The sequence below is a fragment of the Aulonocara sp. 'chitande type north' Nkhata Bay genome, linkage group LG16, assembly GCF_057382095.1.
Source record: "Aulonocara sp. 'chitande type north' Nkhata Bay isolate Kocher_YH1m ecotype deep benthic linkage group LG16, A_spYH_male_GT1.1, whole genome shotgun sequence".
NCBI lineage: Eukaryota > Metazoa > Chordata > Actinopteri > Cichliformes > Cichlidae > Aulonocara > Aulonocara sp. 'chitande type north' Nkhata Bay.
The window spans coordinates 19,786,051-19,811,833 of record NC_141359.1 but is presented as its reverse complement, the minus strand read 5'-3'; the positions used below and the strand labels follow the sequence as shown (position 1 = coordinate 19,811,833).

Below are 25,783 nucleotides of genomic sequence, written 5' to 3'. Positions count from 1 at the left end.
CAGAGAATAAAAGTTTTATTCTGAGTTTTAGAGTTAAATCAAGAGTTAAAGGAGTTTTGCTTTTCGTAATCATTGTTTTCTTTTTAGCTTAAAAGCAGTAAGTGGGGATTGATGTTTCCTTCTCTCTACACATTGTAAAGTAGCTAACAAAGTCATATAACTTACTAACAGTTTTACCTCAAAACTACTGCATTTTCTTTGATTTTAATCACATGTGAACAGAATTTTCCGGAAAAATAAATACATTTATGACAGAAAACAGCATGTTTGGGAGGATCATTAATGAATTATTAACTGGGATTTACATATTGGTTTATCAAGTGAAAGATCTCTGCTCTGATATAAAGAGGAGACACAAATCCCTTTCGGGAAGAGCATCCAGTGTACAAATCTGCCAAATTAAACATGTGGTGACCTGCCGTCAATAAGAGAGCAGCTGAAAGTAGCTCTATTAATTTCATGACCTTTCTTTCATGACTAATGAAAGGAAGATTCTTTTTTTTAAACAAGACTATTATCTCAAAAACCTGGTGGTAGATATCCTTGTAGATGCCAGGGAGGGAACAGAAATAGGAAAAAACAGAAATGGGAAAAACAACAACGGAAATAGGAAGAAACAGATTTCCTAAAGCACAAGGAAAGTGTTTCTGGGGAGACAATAACCTGACGGACCAGTTGCAGGAACCCAAAACATGGTAGGTATGTTTTTATCATGATTCATATATTACTGATGACGGATTTTAAGGCTAATAGTTAGACTAACACACTTCTCATCTTTTCTTTCCTCACAAAACCGATAAATCCTCCACTTTTAAGTGTCTTTTAGTTGCAATTCTTAGCATATTTTGGTTTCTGCAACTGGTCCGTCGGGTTATTGTCTCCTCAGAAACACTTCCCTTGTGCTTTTGGAAATCTGTTTTTTTCCATTTCTGTTTTTGTTTTTCCTATTTCCGTTGTGTTTTGTGTGCTTTTGCAGCGTTTTTCTTATTGCTGGTGTTTTCTTAAGTTGCAGTCTGTTTGGCTTCTCAGGGCCACCGTACTAATCACGGTAAACACATAAAAGTTAGCTGAACTTAAAAGTTCATTAGAACTTTAATATTCTGGTTATATTTGACATTTAACTTTTTCCTACAATAAAAACCAACATGTCTGATACTTAAATAAAAACATTCTCTGTTACTTTCCAATTATGTCTTTCTTGGGAATAAACTGATATAACTTACAACAAAATCACATTTTCAGTTTAGCAAAACTCACAATTTATCGTTCACCTTTGTAATCCTTTTTAATTAAACAAAAGCCAACAACTGGAATTTATGAAATTCCATACTTGAGAAAGTTATGCCTCACTTGCATTCTCTAATGAAATATTTAACAGCTTAAGTACATTTTTTCAGTTTAAAAGTGTTTTCTTGGATTCCAGCAATAACACATTGCACTGTTAATATTCATGAAATACTAAAAAGAATTCATTTTAAAATAAATGTTAATACCTAAGCGCAATATGTACTTTTGAATATCTGAATATCAGATTTGATTAATTATCCTGCAAACTGTTGAAACTCTAAAATGCTAAAATGTGCAAACACTGTACCACTGATTGGATTCTATTAGTTTTTCTGTATATGTTTGGTTAACATTCACATTGAAAACAGTGACTGGCAGGAACTAAGTTGACATATGTTACGGAAATTTTAACAGTAACCTGCAACACAGCCAGTGAGCGTTTTGAAACGGTTTAATAACATATTGCAATATGGAGAGAAACCTCCCAGCCAAAACACTAGCATCATCTCTGAAATTTGACGTCTTATATACACCATCACAGACACTCTCAACCAAAGAACATTCCACAGCACATCACGTCTCCCTATAGCTTCAGTCCAGCTCAACCTGGACCCTTTCCCACCCTAAGAAAAGTTACGACCACCCATCACCTCCCTTAAAGCAAGATGTCTGGAGATCTTCCAGTCTACAATGGGTCCTCTGTGAAGGTGCAATAAAACTTGGGGCCTTGTGATAACATTCTACATGCATGCAAACTGTCGACAGTACTCTTACTATACTAAAGAGAGAAAGTGATATTACTATTACTATGTGATATGATTAAAATATGTGATTAATACATGAGAAAAGAAATCTGCCACCACACATGATTTTTATTCCAAAAAGAATCAAATAAACCTGAAATATTAATCATTAAATATGGTATTTATTTTTTGCAACCATCTACTATGCCTAAAGGAGACACTTAACCACCGCAGCGCTGTCTTTCTGTGTTACTTTTGTGGATGTTAGCAAGTTTTACAGGGACTGACACTGACCTAAACATTATTTGATGTCCTTATAACAGAAGGGGCTATGGCTGTCTTATACTTTATAGTAGCTAAAGCCTGTAAGCTGCAGAACCTTAATAACAGAAGATATCAGTGAGGATGAGGTCAGAACAACAGATTGATTGCATGTCTGTTGTATTTCTTTTTTACTTAGCCTTAGCAAGAGTGACACAAAAAGGCAGGGAAAAAAGCCACAGTTGGAGGGTGGCAGTGCATCTGTTATATTTGGGTTTTTCATCTGAAGGTGATGGTTCAGCCACAAAAAAAGCTAAAAACAACACGATAGAATGAGGGGTTGCTTAATGGATGTCTTAACGTTGTTTTAATTGCACTGGCAATTGAAAATATTTGTATTTTCCCAGGAAAATGAGACATCCAAATATACATGGAATACAGTATATAAGGCAGAAAGAGTGCAACTGTATTATTGTAGGGTCAGTACCTTATGCGCCTTGAGGCAACTCTAATTGTGATTTGGCACTATGTTAATCAAATTGAATTCAATTGTACAAGCTTGGATGTCAATATTTGATATGACACTTATTCTTCAACACAGCCTGAAACCTCTTAGGCAAGCTGACTGATTTCGTCTTCTTCTTCGTAGCCTTCAGAGAGACTTTATCCAAGGACAAATCTCAAAGCTGTTCTTTAGATTTTGACTGCCTTTTGTTCTGTTTTCTGCCAAGATGATCTGACTTCACTGAGGTGTGGGGAGGTGAGTCTATGACAGATAATTGCAGGTCTCTCTGGGAAATGAGATTTAAATCTCAATAGATGAATAAAGGATAATAATCAAAATCTTACAGTACTTTTCTGTGTTTACAATTCCCTTAATTTTGACAAGATCCCAAACGTCACTGGCTGAAATGACGTCCCAAATCATGAAGAGCCTCCACCGTTTTTTACTGATGTCTATACATGTTCACTGTTCCTCCAAACACACTAATGGTTTGGATTCATCATTCCACAAGACCCCTTGCCACTGAATTTCAGTGCAATTCTTGTGTAATTTGCCATAAATCAGGCTGTTTCCCTTCCTTAATAATGGCATCTTGACATCCATCTTTCTACCAGAACATATCTGTTGAGGCTTCAGTGGATAATTGAAAAGCCATATGCATCCCCCAGGTCCTATGTCAGGTCTTTGCTAGTTGTTTTCCTGTTTAAGGACAGGACTTTCAGATATTGTTCAACAGCTATAGATTCATAGTCCTTACACTTCTTTTGTCCTCCACTTGTTCACTTTTGCCAGTTTTTGAACGATACGCTGCACAAAATGCTGAGCTATACTCCTTGGGAATCGCCTTGTTGTTGCAGAAATGCTATTTTATGCCTTTCAAGCCGTGTTATCTTTGGCATTTTTTCATATATTCAGGTAAAGAAAGTGGAACTAATTGTGTTTCTGTGCAAGCAATGTAAAGTCCTATCCCATTTCTTTAATATGAGATTACAGAAGCTCATTTTGTCAGTCTGGTACTAATAAGTGGAGCAGGACTTCATTGGTTTTTAAGCATAAGGTCTGGCAAGGATCTTATCCCCTTACCTAATGGCAGTAAGGGTGTCGTTGCCTAGCCTGTAGAGGACCATCCATGGATATGCCTCCATGGTTTGCCACTAAACATGTTGAATGCTGTTAGAGGCAGCATAATGTTCTCCACGGTTCTTCTAGACCAGGGCTGCCCAATCCCAGTCCTCAAGAGCTACTATCCTGCAGCTTTTAGATGCATCCCTATCCAACACAGCTGAATCAAATGGTTTGATTACCTCTTCAGCATGCCATCATGTTTGGCAAAGGGCTGATAACAAGCCATTCATTTGATTCGGGTGTGTGGGAACAAGGATGCATCTAAAAGCTGCATGACGGTATAGCTCTCGAGGACCGGGATTGGGCACCCCTGTTCTAGACCATAGGTGTCAAACTCTGGCCCGCGGGCCAAATTTGGCCCGCAGCCTAATTACATTTGGCCCGCGAAGCCATACCAAATTACTATTAGCGCTGGCCTACTGGTATTATACAGCTAATATATATATTGTTTAGTATTAAGCTTTGCTTGTTCCATATTCAGTTTTTCAGCAAAACTTGTTTGAGTCCATAAGAAAAGATTCATTCTTATATATAGAGGAAAAAATTTTTTTTCAATAAATATTAGCGTTAGCCCGCGACTTTGTTCCAGTTTTGAATTTTGGCCCACTGTGTATTTGAGTTTGACACCCCTGTTCTAGACCCTTTGACATCTTTCACATGTGCTCTTTCACAATTGCAAAAACTGGTGAAAAAAAAAACAGTCAGAAAAGCATTTCCCATGTCACCGACTTGCAAGTGTTGCAATTGCATAAGTATAAATTTGGATGTGTTAGGATTAAAATACAGTGTACTGAAAATATAACACATGCATTTAATATGGGTTTATAAGTGTAATTACAGAAAATAGTTTGCCCAGGCAGAGGATGAGATGACATCTCCTAATTTGTTCAGTTTTTGGGGGCTCGATTAAGTGTTAATATTAAGTGTCATGTTCAATATACAAGTAAGAGGCTGACATGAATTCTAATTACACCAGACACTTATAATTACATTATCTCTGACATGACATAAACACAGCCTTGGGGTGAATGTTGGAGACTTCAGTAGCAGTCCTGTAACTTGCAGCTTCATAATGGTTTAAGCATTAAAGGACTGATATGAATAGAAGATATTAACATATTGTACTTTAAAAAGGAATTTCCACAAACGTGCCACTCTATAATTTTTGGCACACACAATAGTAGAAGGTACTGAGATAAAGTGGCAGTTGAGAAACTCAAGAAAATCATTATATGTGATAACCAAATCTGCCAGACTGAAGCTTTGTTGACCACGTTTAAATCTGTAATGGTAGATTGATAAGCATCTGCACCATTTATTCAAAAATGGAATGGTTTGACTGAAAAAAAGGTTTCAAATATTTGATTTATCAGCTGGTATGTCTTTCTGGTTTCAGTGCTGCATATTTTGCATCTCTGGAATTTCAAGAGAAAATGTCTCCTAACAGTTCATTTCTTAAATGCCAGGTTTGTTTGAGCAATGAGGTCTTGCATGGTAGCTTTATTCAGCTAGCTACATAAACTTTATTAAGTGGATGTAGTTGCGTTACTTCCCTGATGTTGCTTGCTTTTAAAATTCAACCAAAATGTGTTTATGTATTTGTAGAGCACTATACAAATACATAAGCCGAAGCTATGCAGAGGGATAGAAAGATGGAGAGAGATAGAACATGTAAAACATATGAATACATATCATTGTGTATGGCATTTACACATAATTATTATGGAAATGGAACAAACAACAATTAGAAGCAAAAAACAAACAAGAGAAGAGTTGTTTCCCATGTTCACAGCTGTGTTGTTACATACAGTGGCTTGCAAAAGTATTCGACCCCCTTGAACTGGCAAGCTTTAATTGCAGCAAAGTATTGACTCAGGGGGCTGAATAATTACGCACACCCCACTTTTTAGTTATTTATTTGTAAAAAATGTTTGGAAACGTATGATTTTCGTTCCACTTCTCACGTGTACACCACTTTGTGTTGGTCTTTCACGTGAAATTCCAATAAAATTGATTCATGGACCAGACTTTGTCAAAACAGAGGTAAAACTGTGGGAGTGAACTCTTTTATTCTGTTCTGCAATGACTAATCTTTAGACAATATGTTAAACCAGGGAACAACCCACTTGAAATATAAATAAACAAAAGGTTAAGAGGATCCTGCAGACATTGTTTGTTGATAATAAAAAGTTTTAGGCACTGTAATTTAAAGGAAATAACAGATGTGTCTCATCTTGGCACAGCTGTCCAGGAAGCTTGTTCCACAGGTGAGTACCATAAAAACTGCTTCACTTTTGTTTCGTTCTAAATATGGGAATGTACATAAATGGTACGTTCCCTTTAACCTGAGCGTTCTGGGTGTTTTGTGAGGCACGAGTAGATTAAATGCTTCGTAAACTTGTACCAGTATTTTTAGGATCTGTCCTTTGACACACAAAAAAACCAGTGCAGAGATTTGAAAATAGAGTAATGTGCTCAAGATCAATAAAGATACTCTTATAATATTCTCATCTGTATCTACTTCAAACATGCATCCATTTTTAAAAAATATTTTTTAATTTTTTTTATCTAGCTGTGAAAATCTAGGCCATAGTCCAGAATTATGCTAAGATTTCTGGTCTGGATTTAAGACTTAAGCATCTTTTATAGACAGGCTTTTATAGACTTTCGTTCTTTTTTTTTTTCTTTTTCAATAAAAACAATTTCAGTCTTTTCTGAGTTCATTTTCAGGAATTTTTGGCATATCTACTCAATAATTTGTTTACTGCAACTTTTGTGAAAGTGTAGGGGACCATAGTCCTGAGGTAGCACCGATAGTTGTGTGTCATTGGGTGTTAGGACTTTTTGACCTGTCACTATTTAGATGAATATTGTTTATTACTTTAAAGACATCTAAACTGAACATACTGCACAAAGTGACATCGGAATGATGTGTTGTTGTTGGGGTGTCGTTTTTCTGGTGTACAATTTTGGTCCAATGAAGAGGTTGTTTTGTAACGCCAGGTTACGTCTTTTTCTGACGTCTGCTTAACATCTAGTGTTGATATCCGTCCCTCTGTGTACAGGCTATTTATAGTCCAAATGCGGTCGTTGTCGATGTCTTTTCAATGTCAAACCTACTAATTTTTGACATCAATTTAATACTGCTTCTGGAGGCTCTGTAGTCCCATTTTTTAAGAGGCTGGAGGGCATGTTTTCTGTACAGTAACAGTAATGCACGAGGGAATAAGATAAGAGAGATAAGATAAGAACTTTATTAATCCCTCGGGTGGGTTCCTCTGGGAAATTCGATTTCCAAAAAAGCACAGCACCGACAGAAGTTACAGAGTTATACACACACACATATATATAAATACAGAGACAATATAAATAAAATATACGAAGGGGATAAATAGAATAAATAGGAATAAAAATAAAAATACAAGTGAATTGCACATTTCAAGTATTGAGTCTATTGCACCGTTGACTATTTACAAAAGTATTGCACAAAAGGTAATTGCACAGTGAGGTGAAGAGGCACTACAGCTTAGTTGTTCCCTCCTTTGTCCTCCTGTTTCCCCTCCCTCTCCCCACCAGAGAGGAGTTAAACAGTCTGATGGCGTGTGGGACAAAGGAGTTTTTAAGTCTGTTAGTTCTTGTCTTTGGGAGAAGCAACCTGTCACTGAACAGACTCTTCTGATTGTTTATGGCCGTGTGCAGAGGATGCCTGGCATTGTCCATAATGTCCATCAGTATGCTGAGTGATCAGTGGATGTCCCCAGCTTCTCACAGCTAATTTGCAAAATGTGTGCATCAACAAAGACTGTCAAGCAGGTAGTCCAGTTCATACATGCATACTTGTACAAACTATTCGTACTTTCTGTTGCAACTTCTCTCTCAGTCCAGCTACCGATCACAACCACATTTATTTGCTCTTACAATCAGCTCTTCATAATAAAACAGGATACTTACAAAATGAACCATATATAATGCAAATGCTCTTTGAATCTTATTAAACACGTTGTAGTATGAATTCCAAAATTTATAATATTACATATATTAATCATATAAATTTCCTGTAGCTGTCATAGACGTCTACATGTCGACATTCAAACTAGGTCCACAATTTGGATGCCCAACCATGAATGTCGAATAGATGTCCAGAATAGCTCCTGGACCGACAGACCCAATATAGACATGAGCTGCATGTCTATCAGATGCCCAGTGTTTATTGGGAAAGGTATTAAAAAGAGTGTTACCCATTAAAAAATGGGTAGACAAAAATGGGTAGACAATGTAATGTAATTTTTTATTAAGAAAGCACCTTCTGATTCTACTGTCCGCAGAGATGGTCAAAAAAGACACCCTATTGTCAAAGAGAGCAGTATCGGCCACAGGCCTTTGGAAATAACTAGGTGTAGGATATGATACGAGTCTGAAATGATCCAGAATACACAAAAGTTCTTTGGTAATGCTATTGCTGTGTTGATCAATATGCATATTAAAAACACCAACTTAACAATGTTAAAGTCATACCTAATGGCAATCTAGTCAATCCTTTGCACTTTATTTTGAGGGTCTATAAAACTGAAATTTGGAGGGGCTGTTTCAATAATAACCATTGTTTTTGTTTTACGAGGTTTTATTTAGGAACATAAAATCAAGATAATTTTTGGAAATAAAATCATTAAACAGGATGAGCTTGCCAGCCAGACTGGACCTTTAATAAAGCTAAATTTAGTTTAGTAGAAGCATTACCTAACACAGTCTGTGGCTGGCATATAATAGGAGTTATTAGATTAGATGTATTAGCTGTGTGCTTTGAGTACACTTGGTTTCTTCTATTGTTGTGTTTTTGCCATCAGCTATCTAGGTTCACCAGTATGTTTAGAGAAATAACATGGGAAATCTCATCAATGATACACTTCTGACTGCTGCCACGTGATGTATCTTTAATTTGGCATGTGTTAATAACATAGTAACACTGTGCAAACTGTGTAAATGAGAAAGGTAATAAACTGCAGAGAAAAAAATGAGACAATTTGATGGTCAGAGCAGTTTGAAGCAAATAGATGCTCTGCAAAATGCAGTAACATTCACTTAATCTAACTACTTTGTAATTTACAAACACATCAAACATCCCATGCAAATATCTATTTCTTTCATGTCTGATGCTTCATGTGTGCACTGTGTGTAAAGCAGTGAAATGCAGTATGTGGGATGGTAGGGCGATCAGGGCGATTGTGGCTCAAGAGTTAGCAGTTCGTCTTGTAATTGGAAAGAGCCCCGGCTCCGACAGTCTTGGTCGTTGCGTCCTTGGGCAAGACACTTCACCCGTTGCCTACTGGTGGTGGTCAGAGGGCGCGGTGGCGCCGGTGTCCAGCAGCCTCGCCTCTGTCAGTGCGCCCCAGGGTGGCTGTGGCTACAATGTAGCTTGCCATCACCAGTGTGTGAATGTGTGTGTGAATGGGTGAATGACTGGATGTGCACTTTGGGGTCCTTAGGCACTGGTAAAGCGCTATACAAACACAGGCCATTTACCAGGGTAAATCCAATCAGCCATAGTTCAAGGAGGTAGATGCATTAGTTTAGAGGAAAAATGCTGCACCACAAAAAGCACTGACAGATTGAGCTGAAATGAATAGTTATGGGATGGTGACTTTGCTAGACAGAAAAAAAACATCATGATGCTGGAAAGCATTACACTGTATACAGAGGGTGATCCCTCTGTATACAGTGTAATGCTTGGCTTTTTGGGAAAGACACCAATTTTACCACCAAGCTCTACATGAAATATTTTTTCCTCTGTGGCTGCAGACAGCTTTGGATCCTCTTGTGTTCTCGGTTATGCGTTTTTCTCATAAAGGTCAAATTAAATGACCTGGTAGCATTTCCGATGGATTCTTGAGGGTTTTTCTTTCTTGTGTCTTGGAAGCACTGGGTGCTGGTCATGCGTAGGGCAGAGATAGGACTTGTACACAGTATAGTCATAGCCTCAGGCTACTCTCTCCTTCTGGTACAACCATTCTAAGCAGATAATACATAGGAAACAAAAGTTATTTAGTAATTAAGCATTGATTATACTGTGCTGTACACACGGACAGATGAAGACTCAATGGCCAAGCAGTCACTTCTTAAAATTCCGTTGTCTCTACAGACAAGTCTGTGTCGTCACAAAAAATATTATAATTATTAAGATTATTATAAAATGGCAAGGTTTATAAGAACACAAAGCTTTATATTTGACAGTGATTATCCAAATGTAATTAATTTCTTCGTGAATGATATTAAATGAAGATGTGCACAGTCTTTGGTACACCTCAAAGAAATGTTTTTAATTAATTAGCACAATGAAGGTGGCTGTTTGTTGAATCACTTGTTGTGACAATCCATTAGCACAGTGTCTAAATCCTAACTGACTGCAGGTAAGATCAGACACAATGAGTCATTGTGATTGAGATTCATTCTCACAGATATTTCAGTTTGACTGAGGTGCATTTTGAAGCTAAGGTGAACAAGTGTTTCTCACTGATTGTAGTGAACATTTTGTTTGTTTTTAATTAAATCTTCCAATCTTTATTTCTTTTATACAGCAGCTCAATATTTTGTAAAGACCTGACCCAAAATCGATTAAAGCTATTGATTTGGTACTCTCGTGAATTTCCCACGAGTACCATGCTGTTGGCTTTTGTGATTCTGGTGGAAGTTTATTGGCTCAAAACTTCATGTACCTTGCAATCACCTTTAAGATTTCCTCACTTTTAAGTGAGTGTTTTTTCAAGAACAATCAGCATTAAAGACTAAGATCATATAATATTGTTTTCTGTACTTTTATGACTGCCCGTTGTTGCAATTTATTGTATTATAAACTGTATAAATGTTTATTGCCCTCTTGAGCCAGTTACATCCTACCCCCACTGCCTCACGCCTCCACATCTCTGTCTTTCTCAGGTATAGTTTCGCTGATCTCTCTGGTGATCCTCTCCTACGACCGCTACAGCACCCTTACTGTTTACAACAAGCGTGGGCCAGACTACCGTAAGCCCCTAATAGCCGTTGGGGGCTCTTGGCTGTACTCCTTGTTCTGGACAGTGCCCCCCCTACTGGGCTGGAGCAGCTATGGCATAGAGGGGGCAGGAACAAGCTGTTCTGTGTCCTGGACTGCTAACAGTGCCCAATCGCACGCCTACATCATCTGCCTCTTCATTTTCTGCTTGGGTCTGCCTGTCATAGTGATGATCTACTGCTACAGCAGATTGCTTTGGGCAGTCAAACAGGTACACACACTAGCTGTCAGACACTGACACTTAGTCACACATTAACTGCATACATGTGAATGTCTATGCTGTATTTTCTTTTAGGAATAAGGTGTCAAAAATAAAGCTACAAGTTGCTTAGAGTGATTTTGCACCTTTGAACACCAAACACTGCAGATGTCAAACATGGCCGAAAAGAGCTTTTTTGCTTTTTAATAACTGACAAAGGTGACAAAGCTTCAGAGCTTCATATGAACAGATCTCTGCTAAGATAAAACTAACATGTAAGACAGAGGAAGGGGTAGGTTTTGTGCACTGGACAACTGGATAGATTTTGAACTTTTAGCTTTTGACTGTATTATCATAAGTCTTTGTAGGGTTATCAACTTTTCTCCGAGGACCCACTGGGTCATCTAATCTGTCGTGTCCCAGCAGGGCTATTTTCAGAAATAAATGTCCCCAGCGTGAAATGCATGTAAGGTCAATAAAGTTGTTGTAATCAACCATCAAATATTCAGATCTGCCCATTCTTTTATTTTTGCTGACTTAAAGAAAGAAAAATAAAAGCTAGCTGATGTATTTACCCGTCAACAAAACTGTTTAGTTTTTCTGAACAGTATAAATTTCTAGTAAATTTAAAATAGAGCAGCACTGCAAACAAAAGTCTTCTGATTTTTACTGCACACTGATCTATTTGCATGAAACTTGCTGAAAATCTAGAATACACCTTAAAACATTTAGCCTTTCCCATTTGTTCTGTTCATGTGGTATCACATTGGAAAGGTAAACGTTTTTCTGTCAGTCCTATTTAAAATCCTGACATGTTCCACATCCATCCGAGATATCTCTCAGACAGAAGTTATAAAATCTGACAGATGACATAATCTGACATCAATGAGATTTTCTGCAAAGCTACAATGAAGTTTGATTGAAGAAGTTTCTGGCTAAATACATCAACAGTACATGTCAGATTTGGTTGACAGTCTATAAATCAAGGCGATATCTATCCCATCAAAGTTAAAGCTACGTACTCCACTCAGCTAATGGAACAGAGCAGTGCTGCTAGAAGATACGTTCCCACCACAGTCATATTCATAGAACACAGATGTTTATGATGAGTTTACTGATGAATTGCAATATATTCATGCCTTCTGCTCATTTACATAAAAATAAAAGCAAAGAAACGTAACACGGTTTGCGGGGAATCAGTCAACCAATCACAGTTTCTTTGGTGATTGGTTCATGGGTATTTTTTTTTCTATTTTTAAGTGAGTGACTTCACTTGTCTTGGGTAAATAAATAAAAGATGTTCCACTCCCGTTGCTTTAGATTTATTCCTGAGAGCAACAGGAGGGTAGCAGAGGATTATCACAGCATTATGACTCAGACAAAGCCTAAGCTACTCAACCATCTTCTTGGGTTTGTTTTAGGTTGCTTTAATATAGTGGATTTAAAGCACTTCAGGAACTCAGACTGACCCCCTGGTATCAATAAGCAGCTTTTTTTCAAATCCCCTCCAAGTATAATTATCTATGTTTGGATCATATGAGATAAACTGGTTTTATTTCAGTTTCATTACTTTTGTTTAACTTTAAATAAGCTGTTAAGTTCATAACATTTTACACACTGACCTTCCTTTGTCAGGACACCAGTTTCCAGCCTAATAAGTTCAGGTTGCATTAAATCAAAGAGTGCATCTAACTTTATACAGTTTGGCTGATGCTTTATTGCTGAACTAAACCAGGCAACTCTGTGTTGGTGCTGATAAGGTGATGCACTGGGATCTCCATGCATACGGTTTAAAAAGAAAATTATCTAGTTTTACAATACATACTCATAAAAAGTTGTGACATGTAACATATCCATCCATTAATTTTCTGCCACTTATCTGAGTTTGTGTAAAGAGAACAGCAGTCTAAGAAGAGATGCCCAGACCTCCCCTCTGTCTATCCATCTAAGCTAAGAGATGTAAACTTGTTTCTGTCTTACAGCTTGTGGTAATAGGTGAAGGTAGGGATGTAGATTTACAGGTAAATCAATAGTGATCTCATTCCAGCCACTTCACACTGCAAAGTAGCCCAGCGCAAGCTGTAGGTCCCCACTCAGTAAAGCTAATAGAACTACATCATTTGCAAAAAGCAGAGACGAGATCCTGAAACCAACCTGACACCCCAAGTCCCTTGACTGCATCTGGAAATTCTGTACATAAATACAGATAAAATCTATGAAAAAGTCAAACACCCACAGACAGCAATTTTGACTTCTAACCACCTGTGCAAGCCAAGCTCAGAGTACAGATGAACAGGGATTGGATGGCCCACAGCATTGTCTGATACCCCATACTCACAAAGCACTCCCACGAGACTTGATCAAATGAGTTCCCCAAGTTCAGAAAACACAGTTAGCCAGTGTTTATGTGTTCGAGACAAATCTCCAATGCTCCTCTTGGAGTGAGGTTTGATGACTGGACATACTCTCCTCCCTAGCAGTAGTATGATCAGCTGATTTCAGTTTGTATGCCAGAGTAGAAACAGTGCCGCAGTCTGCAGTGTGGGTATGGACATTTTATTTATATTTTATTGAACAAAGCATGAAAGCGCAAAGGTAAAGTGGAAACCGCATTGAAGACAGGCAAGCACAGACAGCACGCTAAGCTAGCCAATAGCGCAGAGTGACATTAAAGTTGTGTGAGCTGTGTCAGTCCAGTGACCAGACTGTGAACTTCAACAGGTAACAAACTGAGGAGCAGTTAGGCTGCAGCCTCCATCTCAGGATTATATTGTTAAATGGTAATTATGAGACACTCTTTTTCAGGTCATTTTACAGACAAAAGTAATGCAATGAGTAGTATAACTATTAACTATAGCATATTACTTTCTCCTAGCAGTAACTAACTGCATTAAAAAGTAAAACATACATCATTACTTTATGAAAAATATTCTGTGTAACATGTGTAACAAATTACTTTTTTGGAGTAATGACCCAACACTGATCACAACAAAGATGTGATCAGTGCATGTTGAAAAACCTCCAACATGCACAAATATTTGACTACAGAGCATGCAGTTCATTTGCACAAAAGTAATGTTTTAAAGTGGAGCCAATGAGAACTCACTGAGAATTGACAAGGAATCTAATCCATAAGTGATATTGATAATGGAATTGGAATCTCTAAATTCTTTTCAAGGCTCATGAAGACTTCAGAAATCTATCGTCACTGAACATAGTTCAACACAAATGAAAGCTTTGCCATGCAAAGAAAAAAACAAACAAACAAAAAACAAAGCCCATTTAGTGAAGCTGTAGTCAGATGAATTAAAATGTGATTTTTTTTATGGAAAAACATCAATACTCATCAATAGTGTTATCAAAAAAGGAGGTCGGGTACTGTCATGAAACTTACTCCTCCAGGCTTTTATTGTCCTTACGTCCTGCCAAAGTTTCAAGATGTTGAAAAGTCTATGTTGTTTTTTTGTGTTGTTGTGCATATTAAAGATTTCATGCAAAAAACACAAGGCTAAAATGACACATATTGGACAAAGGAATCAGTTAAAAGCTGAAACATACTGAGGGGAAAGCAGGTGGGCATCAGGCGGAAGCACAAGACACTCTAGCTCCTTGTTGATATAATTTCCTAATCGCATCCAGAAGACAGATGTTAACATTGGATCAGTAAAACTAGACAGACCCCAGAGCTGTTTCACTATATAAGAGGAAAAAAATCACAAACATATACTAAATGTTCCTAACTAGTAGTCATCATATGGTGTACAGTGGGGTGGCCAAGCAGTTTGGCAATACCAACTATAGTTTCTTCTAAAGTTGCTGCTCAGTAGTACACAATTTCCTCACTGTGTTAACTGTTTGGTATGCAATCCTCACAGCAGGTTTCTGGCAGAGGTAGAAAGCTAGCTAACACTTTGATATTTCAATAAAACTATAAGTCCTTGATTACTTTGAAACTTTACAATGTTTAATGAAGAATTACCACAAAAATAAAACTGAATACAGAAAAAAAAACACATATTACTATATGTACACTGTAATAGAATGTTAATGATACTAATAAAAACTTGTGAGTGCTCTACTTTTTCAGTAACAGTTAACAGGCTAGCTTACCAAGGATAGCACCTTCAAATTAGCTTTGTTAAATTAGACAAAAATAAAAACATCAGAAAACTGCCAAACACTATAAAATACACTCAAAACTAGACAGAAATAATAAATGAACTACTTACTGAAATATGTGTCCAAGTCACAAGTGTTAAAAAAACACCATGTGCATCACTCCCTTTGCTCTAGCTAACTTCCTGCAAAGAGAAGCTACATTTCAGCACATATAAATCTAGTCACATAATCACGAATTCAAATTAGAATATGTTTCATTACACCTTTAACAATCGACCAGCAGCGTTGGAGTGATAAGGAGATATATGGCTTTTTCACTTACACAGTGCTTGTGCCAGTGCCCAATCTAGACTTCCGTGCATTTCCACTAAAAAACGACTGGCAGACAGCTAAATAATCCTCAGTTGTCAAACCTGTCAAAGTTTGCATGGTTCTCACCACTCAATAAGGAGGAACTAGGTCCACACCAGTACTGACATTGTGTTGGTGGAAAAGAGGTATATGAGTACTCACCCTTGCTATTAATTTTTATCAGTGGGCTCTCATGGGATTGAAAATTAAATGGTTGCACCCAGAAAACTATAATTATAAAAGAGACATTTTCAAATACTTGCCAATATATCTAAAAATATGTCAGGATAATTCACCAGTCTATCACATAGAGACAAACAACCATTTGCACTCACATTCACAGGTAATTTAGAATCACCAATTAACCTAACTAAACTCTAATGACTCCATGACTTTTAACTGTGGGAGGGAGAATACCCAGATTGTGGATTTGAACCCAGGACCTTCTTGCTGTGAGGTAACAGCACTAATCACCATGCCACCAATCCAAGGCTAACAAAACTAGGAAAGCTATGATTTCTAAGGCTTGATGCAGAATTTTTTGTATGTTTTTGTCCATGACAGGTTAAACCACAATAAATAGCAAAAGCATACACGTGGGTGTGTGTGTAGTTGTCTGCCTCTTATAACTCCAGTGATTTTCCTGCAGTTTGAAATCTCCTGCGATCTTGTGAATTTCATGAGTCCAGCAACTAACCACTCTTACTAGATTGTATCATGTCATCTCAACAAGAACAAATTAAGTTGTTGAATTTCATACAGATCCACGATTTAATTACGTTCAAGATAGAAACATGAAATTTTTGTGTTCAAATTACAAGGTAGACTTTATTAATGTAACAACCACCCAATTTACTTTTTTCGGTATACCGAGCATGAGGCAATTGTGCTAAATACACGCAAGATGTTTACATAAACCCAAGAGATGGCCAGTCACTTTTTTTCAGTGTAAGATTTGTGATGACTCATGAGCCAGGTGAGCTACTGCTGCATTTTGTTTGTGATTACTACATGAGAGCAGTGAAAAAGAAGTAATTTTAACGTTTCTTAGATATAAGACACACTTCAGGAAATTCAAATCAAAATTTTCCAGAAATATTTTTTTTCCTCTCTCTCCTGTTCCGTTATTCGCAGGTGGGTAAGATCCGAAAGACTGCAGCCCGGAGGAGAGAGTACCACATTCTGTTCATGGTGCTGACCACTGCAGCCTGCTACCTGCTGTGCTGGATGCCTTATGGTGTCGTGGCAATGATGGCAACATTTGGCCCACCCAACATCATTAGCCCCGTGGCCAGTGTAGTTCCCTCACTGCTCGCCAAGAGCAGTACCGTCATCAACCCCCTCATCTATATACTTATGAACAAACAGGTAAGTCGCTATTATGTGCATGTGCGTGTCTTACCTAAAATCAAGAGTTATAATTCTGAAAAACAGATTTGAACATGTACAACAGCTTTATTTACACAGTAGAAAAAGACAAACAACAGCTGAAATCATAGAACTGCTTGATTTAAATATCAATTCAAGTGTAATATCAAGAGATTTCACTGACCAAAGAGAAATAAAAAAAAAATCAAGAACAATGCCCTAAGGCTCTTAAAAGGGAAACAGAACAATCACTCTCATTACTCACTCCTTTCCTCTTCCTCATCTAAAGAATACTGCAAAAAGGTAGTTATAGAAAGAACAAATGTTAAACAATTCTTCAGAGGCAGTGTGGTACAGAAATCCCCACAACACTTGTTAAAAACTCGACATGAAAAATAGGCCTCGAGAGTAAAGAGCAGACAGAAAGAGGCTCGAAGTGGTAAATGTTACACGCATGTCTTCAAACATATTTTTCAACTCACTACTTCACAACCAAAGAACGTTAATGTCAAGTTTGACTACAATGTCCCATCTTAAAAAGAATACAAAATTCAGTTAAGCTCGACTTTTGCAGAAAGAAGCACCTAAGAAGTCCTACTGTTACTCTGAGTCCTCATCCCATGAATAACCCACCCAAACTGGAACACAATTAAAGATGGGATTTGGCACAATATTAAAGATGCAAAGATGAAGTAGCCAGAAGGCATTGCACCTGATCAAGCACTTCCATGGAGCGGCTGATAGCCGCACTGCAGATGAATGTGATCCACAAGCATGCAATAAAATCTGCAAAACATCACTTCAGTAAAAGAAAACCTTGCAAGCACGAATGCCTTTCACAACATTAAAGACAATGGTGCCTACTTGCATCACAGTACAGCACAGACAGTTTAAGACCTAGCCCTGCTCCTGAATTGCATGCTCTGTGCATTGGAAAGTAACCTGTTACTACAATGCACACGTACAATACGTTCAGGGCTTTCACACCTTCAGTGTGCTACAATCACAAGCACATTTTATCGTTTATCGCAATTATAAGACGTACAGCAGAGCGAAAAAACCTGCATTGTTTAAAATGAATCATAAGTCCTTTATTAAGCATCTAAACTACCTCCTCTATACATTAAAATCTCTGTTACAGTCAAGATTGGGTGTACTGCAGAGTACAAAGTTATGCGTTACTGCAATCGCATTACATTTGTCACTATTGCTGTAATGTTTGGCATTACTGAGCTAATTCAGTAATAACATTACAAATAAAACAACAAGTTGTTAATCACATTACAAACGTTCTTCATTTTTTTGAGCAAATAGGGGGAAAAACCCAACAAAAACGACAAAAATGCCTTTTCACGTGTGCTCATGTGTGGGAACAAAAACGGCAGAGTGTAGAGGTGTGGGCAGATTTCCCAAATTATTGCACAAAGGGACATGGATGTGATGGTGAAGGGCAAACTGTGGCCAGGCTAGAGACCGATATCCACTGCTGCAAACACGGAATCAAACCCCAACAAGCACCTGCAAAGGCAAACATGCTAACACAAAGATAACAGTGAACGGTGCTTCCGGAGTGTAAACGGCGACCTGGACGGAGCAACTAAGACTCGATTTCTAGCAGGCACAGATGAACACACTCGTAGCATCGCACAAAGAAATGTTGCTTGTTTCTACAGAACAATCACTGGCGCCTCATTTATTTGTGCTCGGTTGATATTCACCAACTCTGTCAGCTTCGGAGCTCTAAGAGAAAGATCACGTCCTCCATATAGTAATCACGTGTAGTTGTTAGGTATGTGGGCGTAAGATTTTATGTTACATTGTTAACTAGAAATTAGGGGGATATTGTGCATCAACTCAAAATTAAAGTGGGAGATTTGAAAAAAATAAAATACATAACATTTTTGCAAAATGATCCAAATATTTGTCATACACCTGCTACAGCTACTAATTTAATTAATTGAAAAGTCAAATGACTTGTCTGGACAAAAAGCAAGTACTTATGGGGGTTTGGAAAAGAAATGTGTCCACAGCAAAACTTCAAAATATTTTTATAAAACTTCAACTGAGTCAGCTACACGAGTGCAAGAAAAAGCTCTTGTGAGAATGAGCAAATTCTTGATTTTTTGATTTCCCTTTATGTGAAGCAGTACGTTTGTCATCCATGTAATTTACTGAATTGCCATCTGATTATTAAATCTGGTAAACATAAATGCATAATATCAAAATTTACAGTACATAAATACTTTAATTTAAAAAAAAAAACACCAGTGGTAGTAACTGGTCTTAAACATGGTTAAAATAAGGATCCATGTTCATGTCTTTAGCTGTCTAAGTCGTAAATGTTTTTTTCAGGAGGGGGTTAAAAAAAGCTTATGTCCTTTGGTAAATACTGACAAATTCCAGATATTATCCAGCTCCTGTTAACACCAGCTATTATCTAAATGATACTATGCTCTAGTGTTTCTACTGAAGAGCGACATCATTCTATTTAAAGCAACATTTCTATTGTGTTTTCATATCTTTCAACAAACCACAACGAATGGCACAAGATCAATCTGTTACAAAGAAAAAAAGATGCTCTCATTCCCACAGACCGAATACCTCGAGCTCGCTGAAGACACGGCACTCTGTAAACATAAAATCCCCCCTACCTTGGAGACAAAGTAAATCCGAGGTTAGTACAGGTCCAAATTCCTTTTTCATAATTGTCTCTACTCTGAGCTGCGGGTAGGCACAGACTAATACCAGAGGATTCAGAAAATATGAGACATTTATAGTTGTAGGGAATGCACTTCATGCTGTTACGCAATAAAGAAATAACCCCACAGAGATGAGCTCCAGCAAGGGTTTGGCCACAACACGCAGTGTTAAAATTACATTCAATAGAGAGTGAACTGACCGTCACAAACAGGGGCTGGTGATTGCTGAGGCAGAGCGGAGGATCCCCTGATGTTCATCACTTCGGAAAGTCTACTGCTCCACACATCGAACTGATTGGTACTGCAGTCCTGCTAGAGTGTGTACTGCATGTGTCTGAACAGTCACAAGGCAACCCGAGGAAAGTGTTCAGCTGACTGCTAGGCACAGGGTCACGGCTGTTCTGAGTACCTGTTTGTTCTGTTTTGGCCCCGTTCACTCTGATTTAAGTACACAAATGCCCCCCCCCCCCAAACAAAACGTGACAAACTGGTGGTTATCAGTCAGCGTGCACAGAACAATAATTCAGTAATAAGCTCAGTAGTATGAAATCAACCCCTCATTATGATGATTTTGCAGGAATATGTACAGTAACGTGATAGCTTTGACAGCTCCTCTCATCTTTCTTTTAGTTTGCATTCTTCTGCATGTACTTTTGTGTCGAGTTTGTGTACCTATGACATTCAACATGGATGATTTGTTTATTCACAACCCTTTGGACCAGTATATATATATATATATATATATATAAAAAAAATAATTATACAATTCGCCGTTATAAAGAGTGACAGTTCCTTAAAGTGGAAAACCATCCATAGTACTGAGAAACACAGATTTTACATCACTGGAAACACACCCAGTTATTAAAAACTCACTTGCCTACCTAAAACAAGATCAGTTGCTACCCTAGTCAGCTCCACAGCTAACGTGGCTCAGCTAAAGCAGAGAGAAATTTGATATTATATTTTATTTTTTTCAGCTCCACCCTGGAGACTCTAATTTCCAGCCTCTGGTCAAGTATACCATCGTAATAAAGACAAGGTCTTTCAGAAACCTCTATGTTTATCCGTCCCTGGAGGGCTATGGCTTATGCTCTTCACGGGTTTTATTTGAAACTTGCAAGCTTCAACCTCCTTGTCCATAGGGGCATTATTGCACCTCTCCCATGGTCAGCCTGAAAAGGCCAGAAGTGTGTGCGTGTTCGTGTGTGTGACGTCCGGGCTCATGAGGCCAGGCTTCATATATCAGATGTCACAGTTCACGGTGCTGAAGCCTGGAAGAGTGACGCGTCCTTTCCTCTCGAGGTCACTCACGGGGCCCATGTTGATTCGCTGGATCAGGCTTTTCTCATAGAGGAGAGGATGGTAGGCACCCAGTGTGCACGCAGCGTCATAGTAGGTCTCGTGGTAGTGGCACAGGTCCGTCTGCCTCATGGAGGGAATGTACTCGTACACGTGCACCTGCTCGCACAGCGCCATCATCAGGAGGATACCTGCAATGTCAGCATACAGGAGAAAATAAATATTTTCACACAACACTTGCCAACTAAATTAGAGTTCAACTTTTTAGCCAAACATTTGAGGTCCAAACATTACAAAATTATTAGAACATAAAAACAACACATATACTTATAAAATACAACGCTAAAACCTTCTGTTCCTGTCTTTTATTCTCTCTTTTTTTTCAAGGCAATAGTCCCCCAGGACCACTGTCAAAACACACATTCACACCTGGAAGCAATCTGGTAAAACCAAAATCTAAACTTATGGCCAAAGAGAAGTTAATGACATCCATTTTATTTTATCTGTTCCGGGGATCAAAGTAGAGACGTTACAAACCCGTCGTGACATTCACAAAACGGGAACTCTTAAAGCCGGGAGATAAGGTAAATCCTTTCAGTTTTCGTAAAGGTCGCTATCAGTGTGGGCCGATAATAAATACACGGCCTGGTGGGAAACATCTGATTATCAAAGGTGTGCGAGCCTTTCGGGCATTCGATACATCTTCGGAAAAGGAATTTAGCACAAACTTGACAAATTTCTATTAGATCTGAAAATGTGCAAAGAGACTAAATGTGAAGCTCAACTGTGCTGAAAGAGGGGAGGAGAAAACTATAACACTGTGAATAATATATGAAGACTTCGACTTTGCCTGCTTCAGCAAGTTCTGGATTTTTCTGTGAAATGCAACTAAAACAAAAAACAGTGACCTCACACATATATTTTAACAAGGACTCTTCAGTCAGAGAGAATAATTATCCCTTCCACAGTAATTATATTTGTTGGTATGGCTGATGATATGTTCTGAGACCTCTCCACTCCCCCATTGTGCAAAACCTGAAGTGGGGAGAGCTGCAGCAAGACCTCCAACAGTAAGGTACCAACAGATGAGCTGCCACCATGACTGAGGGCTAAGTTTGACTCCGTGGTCTGTGGCATTATTAGAATTCTATATTCCCCCTAACAACTGTATTCCACTAATATGAAGGCAAAGCTGAAAAACACGAGTTACTGATGACAGATTTGTAATTTGGATGGATGAGTCACTTCCACAAGATCCTAAGGATGTCATAAGACCCTAACAAGTTCTGTGCTATAGACCTCCAAAGAAATGAAGCGCCAAGTGCTGGAGGTAACCTGCTTTACCACGACAACAGATCCTTTTCTTTTCCCAAGCATCACTTCGTTTTCAATTTGGGAACATTAAAGGAATTATTTACAGTTAGATTACACATAGAGTTTATGTAAAGGCATATTTGTGCAGCAAAAAAAGAAGGAGAATGCTTGGAGAAAATTTGGCAACATCATAAATGAGTTCTCAATCATACTGAAGTTCTCCTTCTAGTGGCTCTCTGGTATAGTGTTTTAGAAAAAGTCCAAAGGGGGTTACAACTAGTGTACTCCTGCTGTCAGTCCCCAGCCTGGATAAATAAGGCGGTTGTTGTCAGGAAGAGTATGAAAGGATATAAAATCTTTGCCAAATCAAAATATGCAGATCCAGTCGCCATGGAGATTCTTTGGGAAATAAGAGAGCAGCTAAAAGTGCCTTCTTCTATTTGCAGTTTTGCTTCTGGTGTTGGCTAAAAAAATATTTGCGGTTTCCAAAAAGCAAACCAACAGTTTCGGTGAGTCTGAACACACCATTAGGCCATTTTCATTTGCATATGCACTCCAGTCTTGAACTGTTCAAGACCTTAAAACAATGGAGAACACAGATATCTAACAGACTGAGAGCAAACGCTGAATGCTCTTTAACCTGAAACTGACCCAGAGTGCAAAGCAGAAAAAAGTCCGATGTTCGATTTCACCCCTGACAGAATACTGTGGCCAATAAATTTACAGCCACCAAGTGAACTTTTGTATACACTACCCTGCATACTTATCCAGACAGCACCATTTCCCTATGCAAATAATTTTTTCTTTACTATATGTGAGAAATGCTTCAGTTCAGTTTACTGTTTGTAAAACACCTTCACCTGCTTGTGAGTGTGCAGTGATTCCACTATTTTCCTCTCCCTCTCAGTTTTACAGGTGTTTCCTGATTCTGTTTCACTGCGATTGCTGGTCATCGGAGAAAGGCGACACCTCGATGCCGTCCAAGACTACGGTAATCCACCTTAACCGGCGCGTCTACAGCAACACGGTGGCCTGCACCGCCCAGATCTCCACCGAAGCTCTCAACCAGTGCTACAGCACCGCAGACACCAAGCACACAAACCCTCCAGAGCTCACCCCCTGAACATGAGCATTAATCAGACAGGAATCACCGCCATCACAATGAAGCACGAATAACCCAGAATATGAACTCCAGTGGACTGTGGACAAGAGCTTTCAGAAAGTAGATGTGCTTTTTCGTGTTATGTGTAAACTTGTATTTGTAGACCATAAATGTGCCCTTTTAAACCTTTTTTTCTTTTACTATACATAACACAAAAGTGCTAAACGACCACAGAAATGCATGTAAAGTATGCAAATGCATACATACATGTACACCCATGTGTGATGCAACCAGACATGTTGGTATCAATCAGTTTTATCATCCACCACGCACCTTCTCCTGTTCAGTACATGCAAAAAAAAAAAAGGTAAGAACTTCATTCAAACTTATTTCTACGTTTTTGCGTCTATTAAAAATATGTATTTTTTAATAAAGGGCACCGTCACTGTGGTGGGTTCAAGGTTTTAGTCTGTTTCCGAACTGATGTGTATGCATTACATTCATTTCAGTATATATTATATATATTTCAGTATATTACATATTCTTAGTTTTCATCCTACAGTTTAAAAAGGCCAAATTTATTTTTTGAACTACAGGATCTTTTTTTAAATTTACATTTTAAACAAAGAGTTTAAAAAAAACCCAGTAAAACAGCGCCTGTTCCTTGCTGCTTTTCAGTCGCTGTGTCACTGTAAATGGGGAGGTCACTGCGCAGACTTGTGATTTGATCAGCAAGGATCATTTAAAGCATCATTTAACTCTGCTTTTCCTCTTTCCCTCCTGCTGCTTTGGCTTTAAATGTTGAAGAATTCGAAAGGTTAAGCCCCCAGAACCTTTATCATGCGTGTACTTCAGTTTTGTTCTGCATGGAGGCGTTTATTTGAATTGTGTTCGTTTTTGTGTTTGTGCTGTGCTTTCTTTGGTTATGATTTAGTTGGTCTTACAAAGTTGTTTCTTTGCAGGAGTTTTTGCAGGTATGATTTCATCTTCTTTCCGGAATAAAAGGGCCAGTGTTTCAAAAATGATTATCCAGTACGGCCAGCCACAGAAAAAGGATTCCAGTCTGATGACTGATGGACATTACGGGCATATCTGGGAAACACAATGCACAAATTTAGGGAAACTGATTACATTTAGCTGGCCTTACTTAAATGACAACTGCAAGACATAAAGCAGATATCAGTATTTTACTGCTTTTGTAGATCTAGAACTATAATGGACCAGGACCTGCTCAAGATTAAGGGAGTTATAAGTGAGGTCAGAGTGCTCAGACCTCAACCCACTGACATAGAGTTGCAGAAAATATTGATGAGTCATTTTCCTCCACACTTTTGTGCGGTGCCATTCAGGACCTTCAGAAAATGTGTGATTGAGGTTGGTGCTTCTTCAAGAGGCTGCAAGCAAAAAAATAAGCCACAACAAAAGCTTTGCTTACTCTTTCCAGTCTGCGATGCAGCTGACTGCTCAGTGTATTCAATAAAAACAAGAAAAGCACTGTGTTATTAGTTAAGTCAAATTGTGTTTGTAATTGTGACTCGGATGAAATTAATTTTAAGAGTAGTCTGTTCAGAAATGCTGGGTATTACAAATAACATTATCGTCACCAGTTTAATTGTATTTTATTGCTGGATTCAAATGATTTAATAAAAATGTCTGCTGCTGAAAAAGGAACGTATCATGCATCGTAAATTAGGTTGGAGGATGGTGTGACATTGTGAATATTATAAAAAGCAAAAGGAACCTTTTCTTGTATTTCCTAAATGAAAGAGGTGCAAATGAGGACAAAACAGAAAATAATACGTTTTTCTTAATCACTTTTGACAAAACGCCAATGTCTAAAACCAAAAAGAATGGAAACACATCCTGTAACAGCAACAGATGGGTGACGGCTTTTCATTTTCCCCTGAAGGTCAAAATCTCAGCTGAGTGGAAAACAGTCTAATTTAAAGTAACATGACAAATATAAACAACAGAGTCCTCCAAGGAACATTGTGACATTTTAAATACAGGCAGTCATGCCTAACACTTCAGCAGGGTTTTGTTTCTCCAGTGTAAAGCTCTTTTGCCTTCCATTTAAGCTGTGTAATCAGCGACTGATTCACAGATTATCAAGTGCAGTCACAATGAAAACCAGCTGTAACGTGGGTCGCCCGATGCACGGCAAACCAAAGCGCAGATTCCTGGGTTGTGATGCAGCAGAGCTGCTGTATTAAGCTAAAAGAAAAGTGTAATTAGATTAAAGAGTGACCAGTTTCTCCTCTGCGCTCATGTGCAACCCTCTGCAGTCCGCTGAATTTGAATTGACTTATTTTTTTTAATATGCTGTTTAGATATTTTATAGCTGATGCTTTATTTATGCTTTTGCA

General features: G+C 38.2%; 2 protein-coding genes across 4 annotated transcripts in view; one reads left to right on the top strand and one right to left on the bottom strand.

Moving 5' to 3' along the window:
* The window catches only part of tmtops2b (teleost multiple tissue opsin 2b), a 30,493-nt gene extending 5,420 nt beyond the window's left edge, over positions 1–25,073 (top strand). The window contains exons 2-5 of one of the 2 annotated variants that reach the window (XR_015125297.1): positions 10,852–11,177; positions 16,770–17,003; positions 23,223–24,234; positions 24,380–25,073. Coding sequence is in view for 1 of the 2 variants with exons in the window: in XM_086265768.1 (XP_086121894.1) it covers positions 10,852–11,177; positions 16,770–17,003; positions 23,223–23,438 (776 nt within the window). In the remaining variant the exon portion in view is untranslated. Of the gene's footprint in view, positions 1–10,851; positions 11,178–16,769; positions 17,004–23,222 lie in introns of both variants that reach the window. The other variant, XM_086265768.1, reaches the window with a different exon arrangement.
* st6gal2a (ST6 beta-galactosamide alpha-2,6-sialyltranferase 2a) overlaps positions 14,780–25,783 on the bottom strand; it is a 48,698-nt gene continuing 37,694 nt past the window's right edge. For both annotated transcript variants that reach the window (XM_086265766.1, XM_086265765.1), the window contains one exon: positions 14,780–21,192. In XM_086265766.1, the coding sequence (XP_086121892.1) occupies positions 20,945–21,192 (248 nt within the window). In that variant the 3' untranslated portion in view covers positions 14,780–20,944. The remainder of the gene's footprint in view (positions 21,193–25,783) is intronic.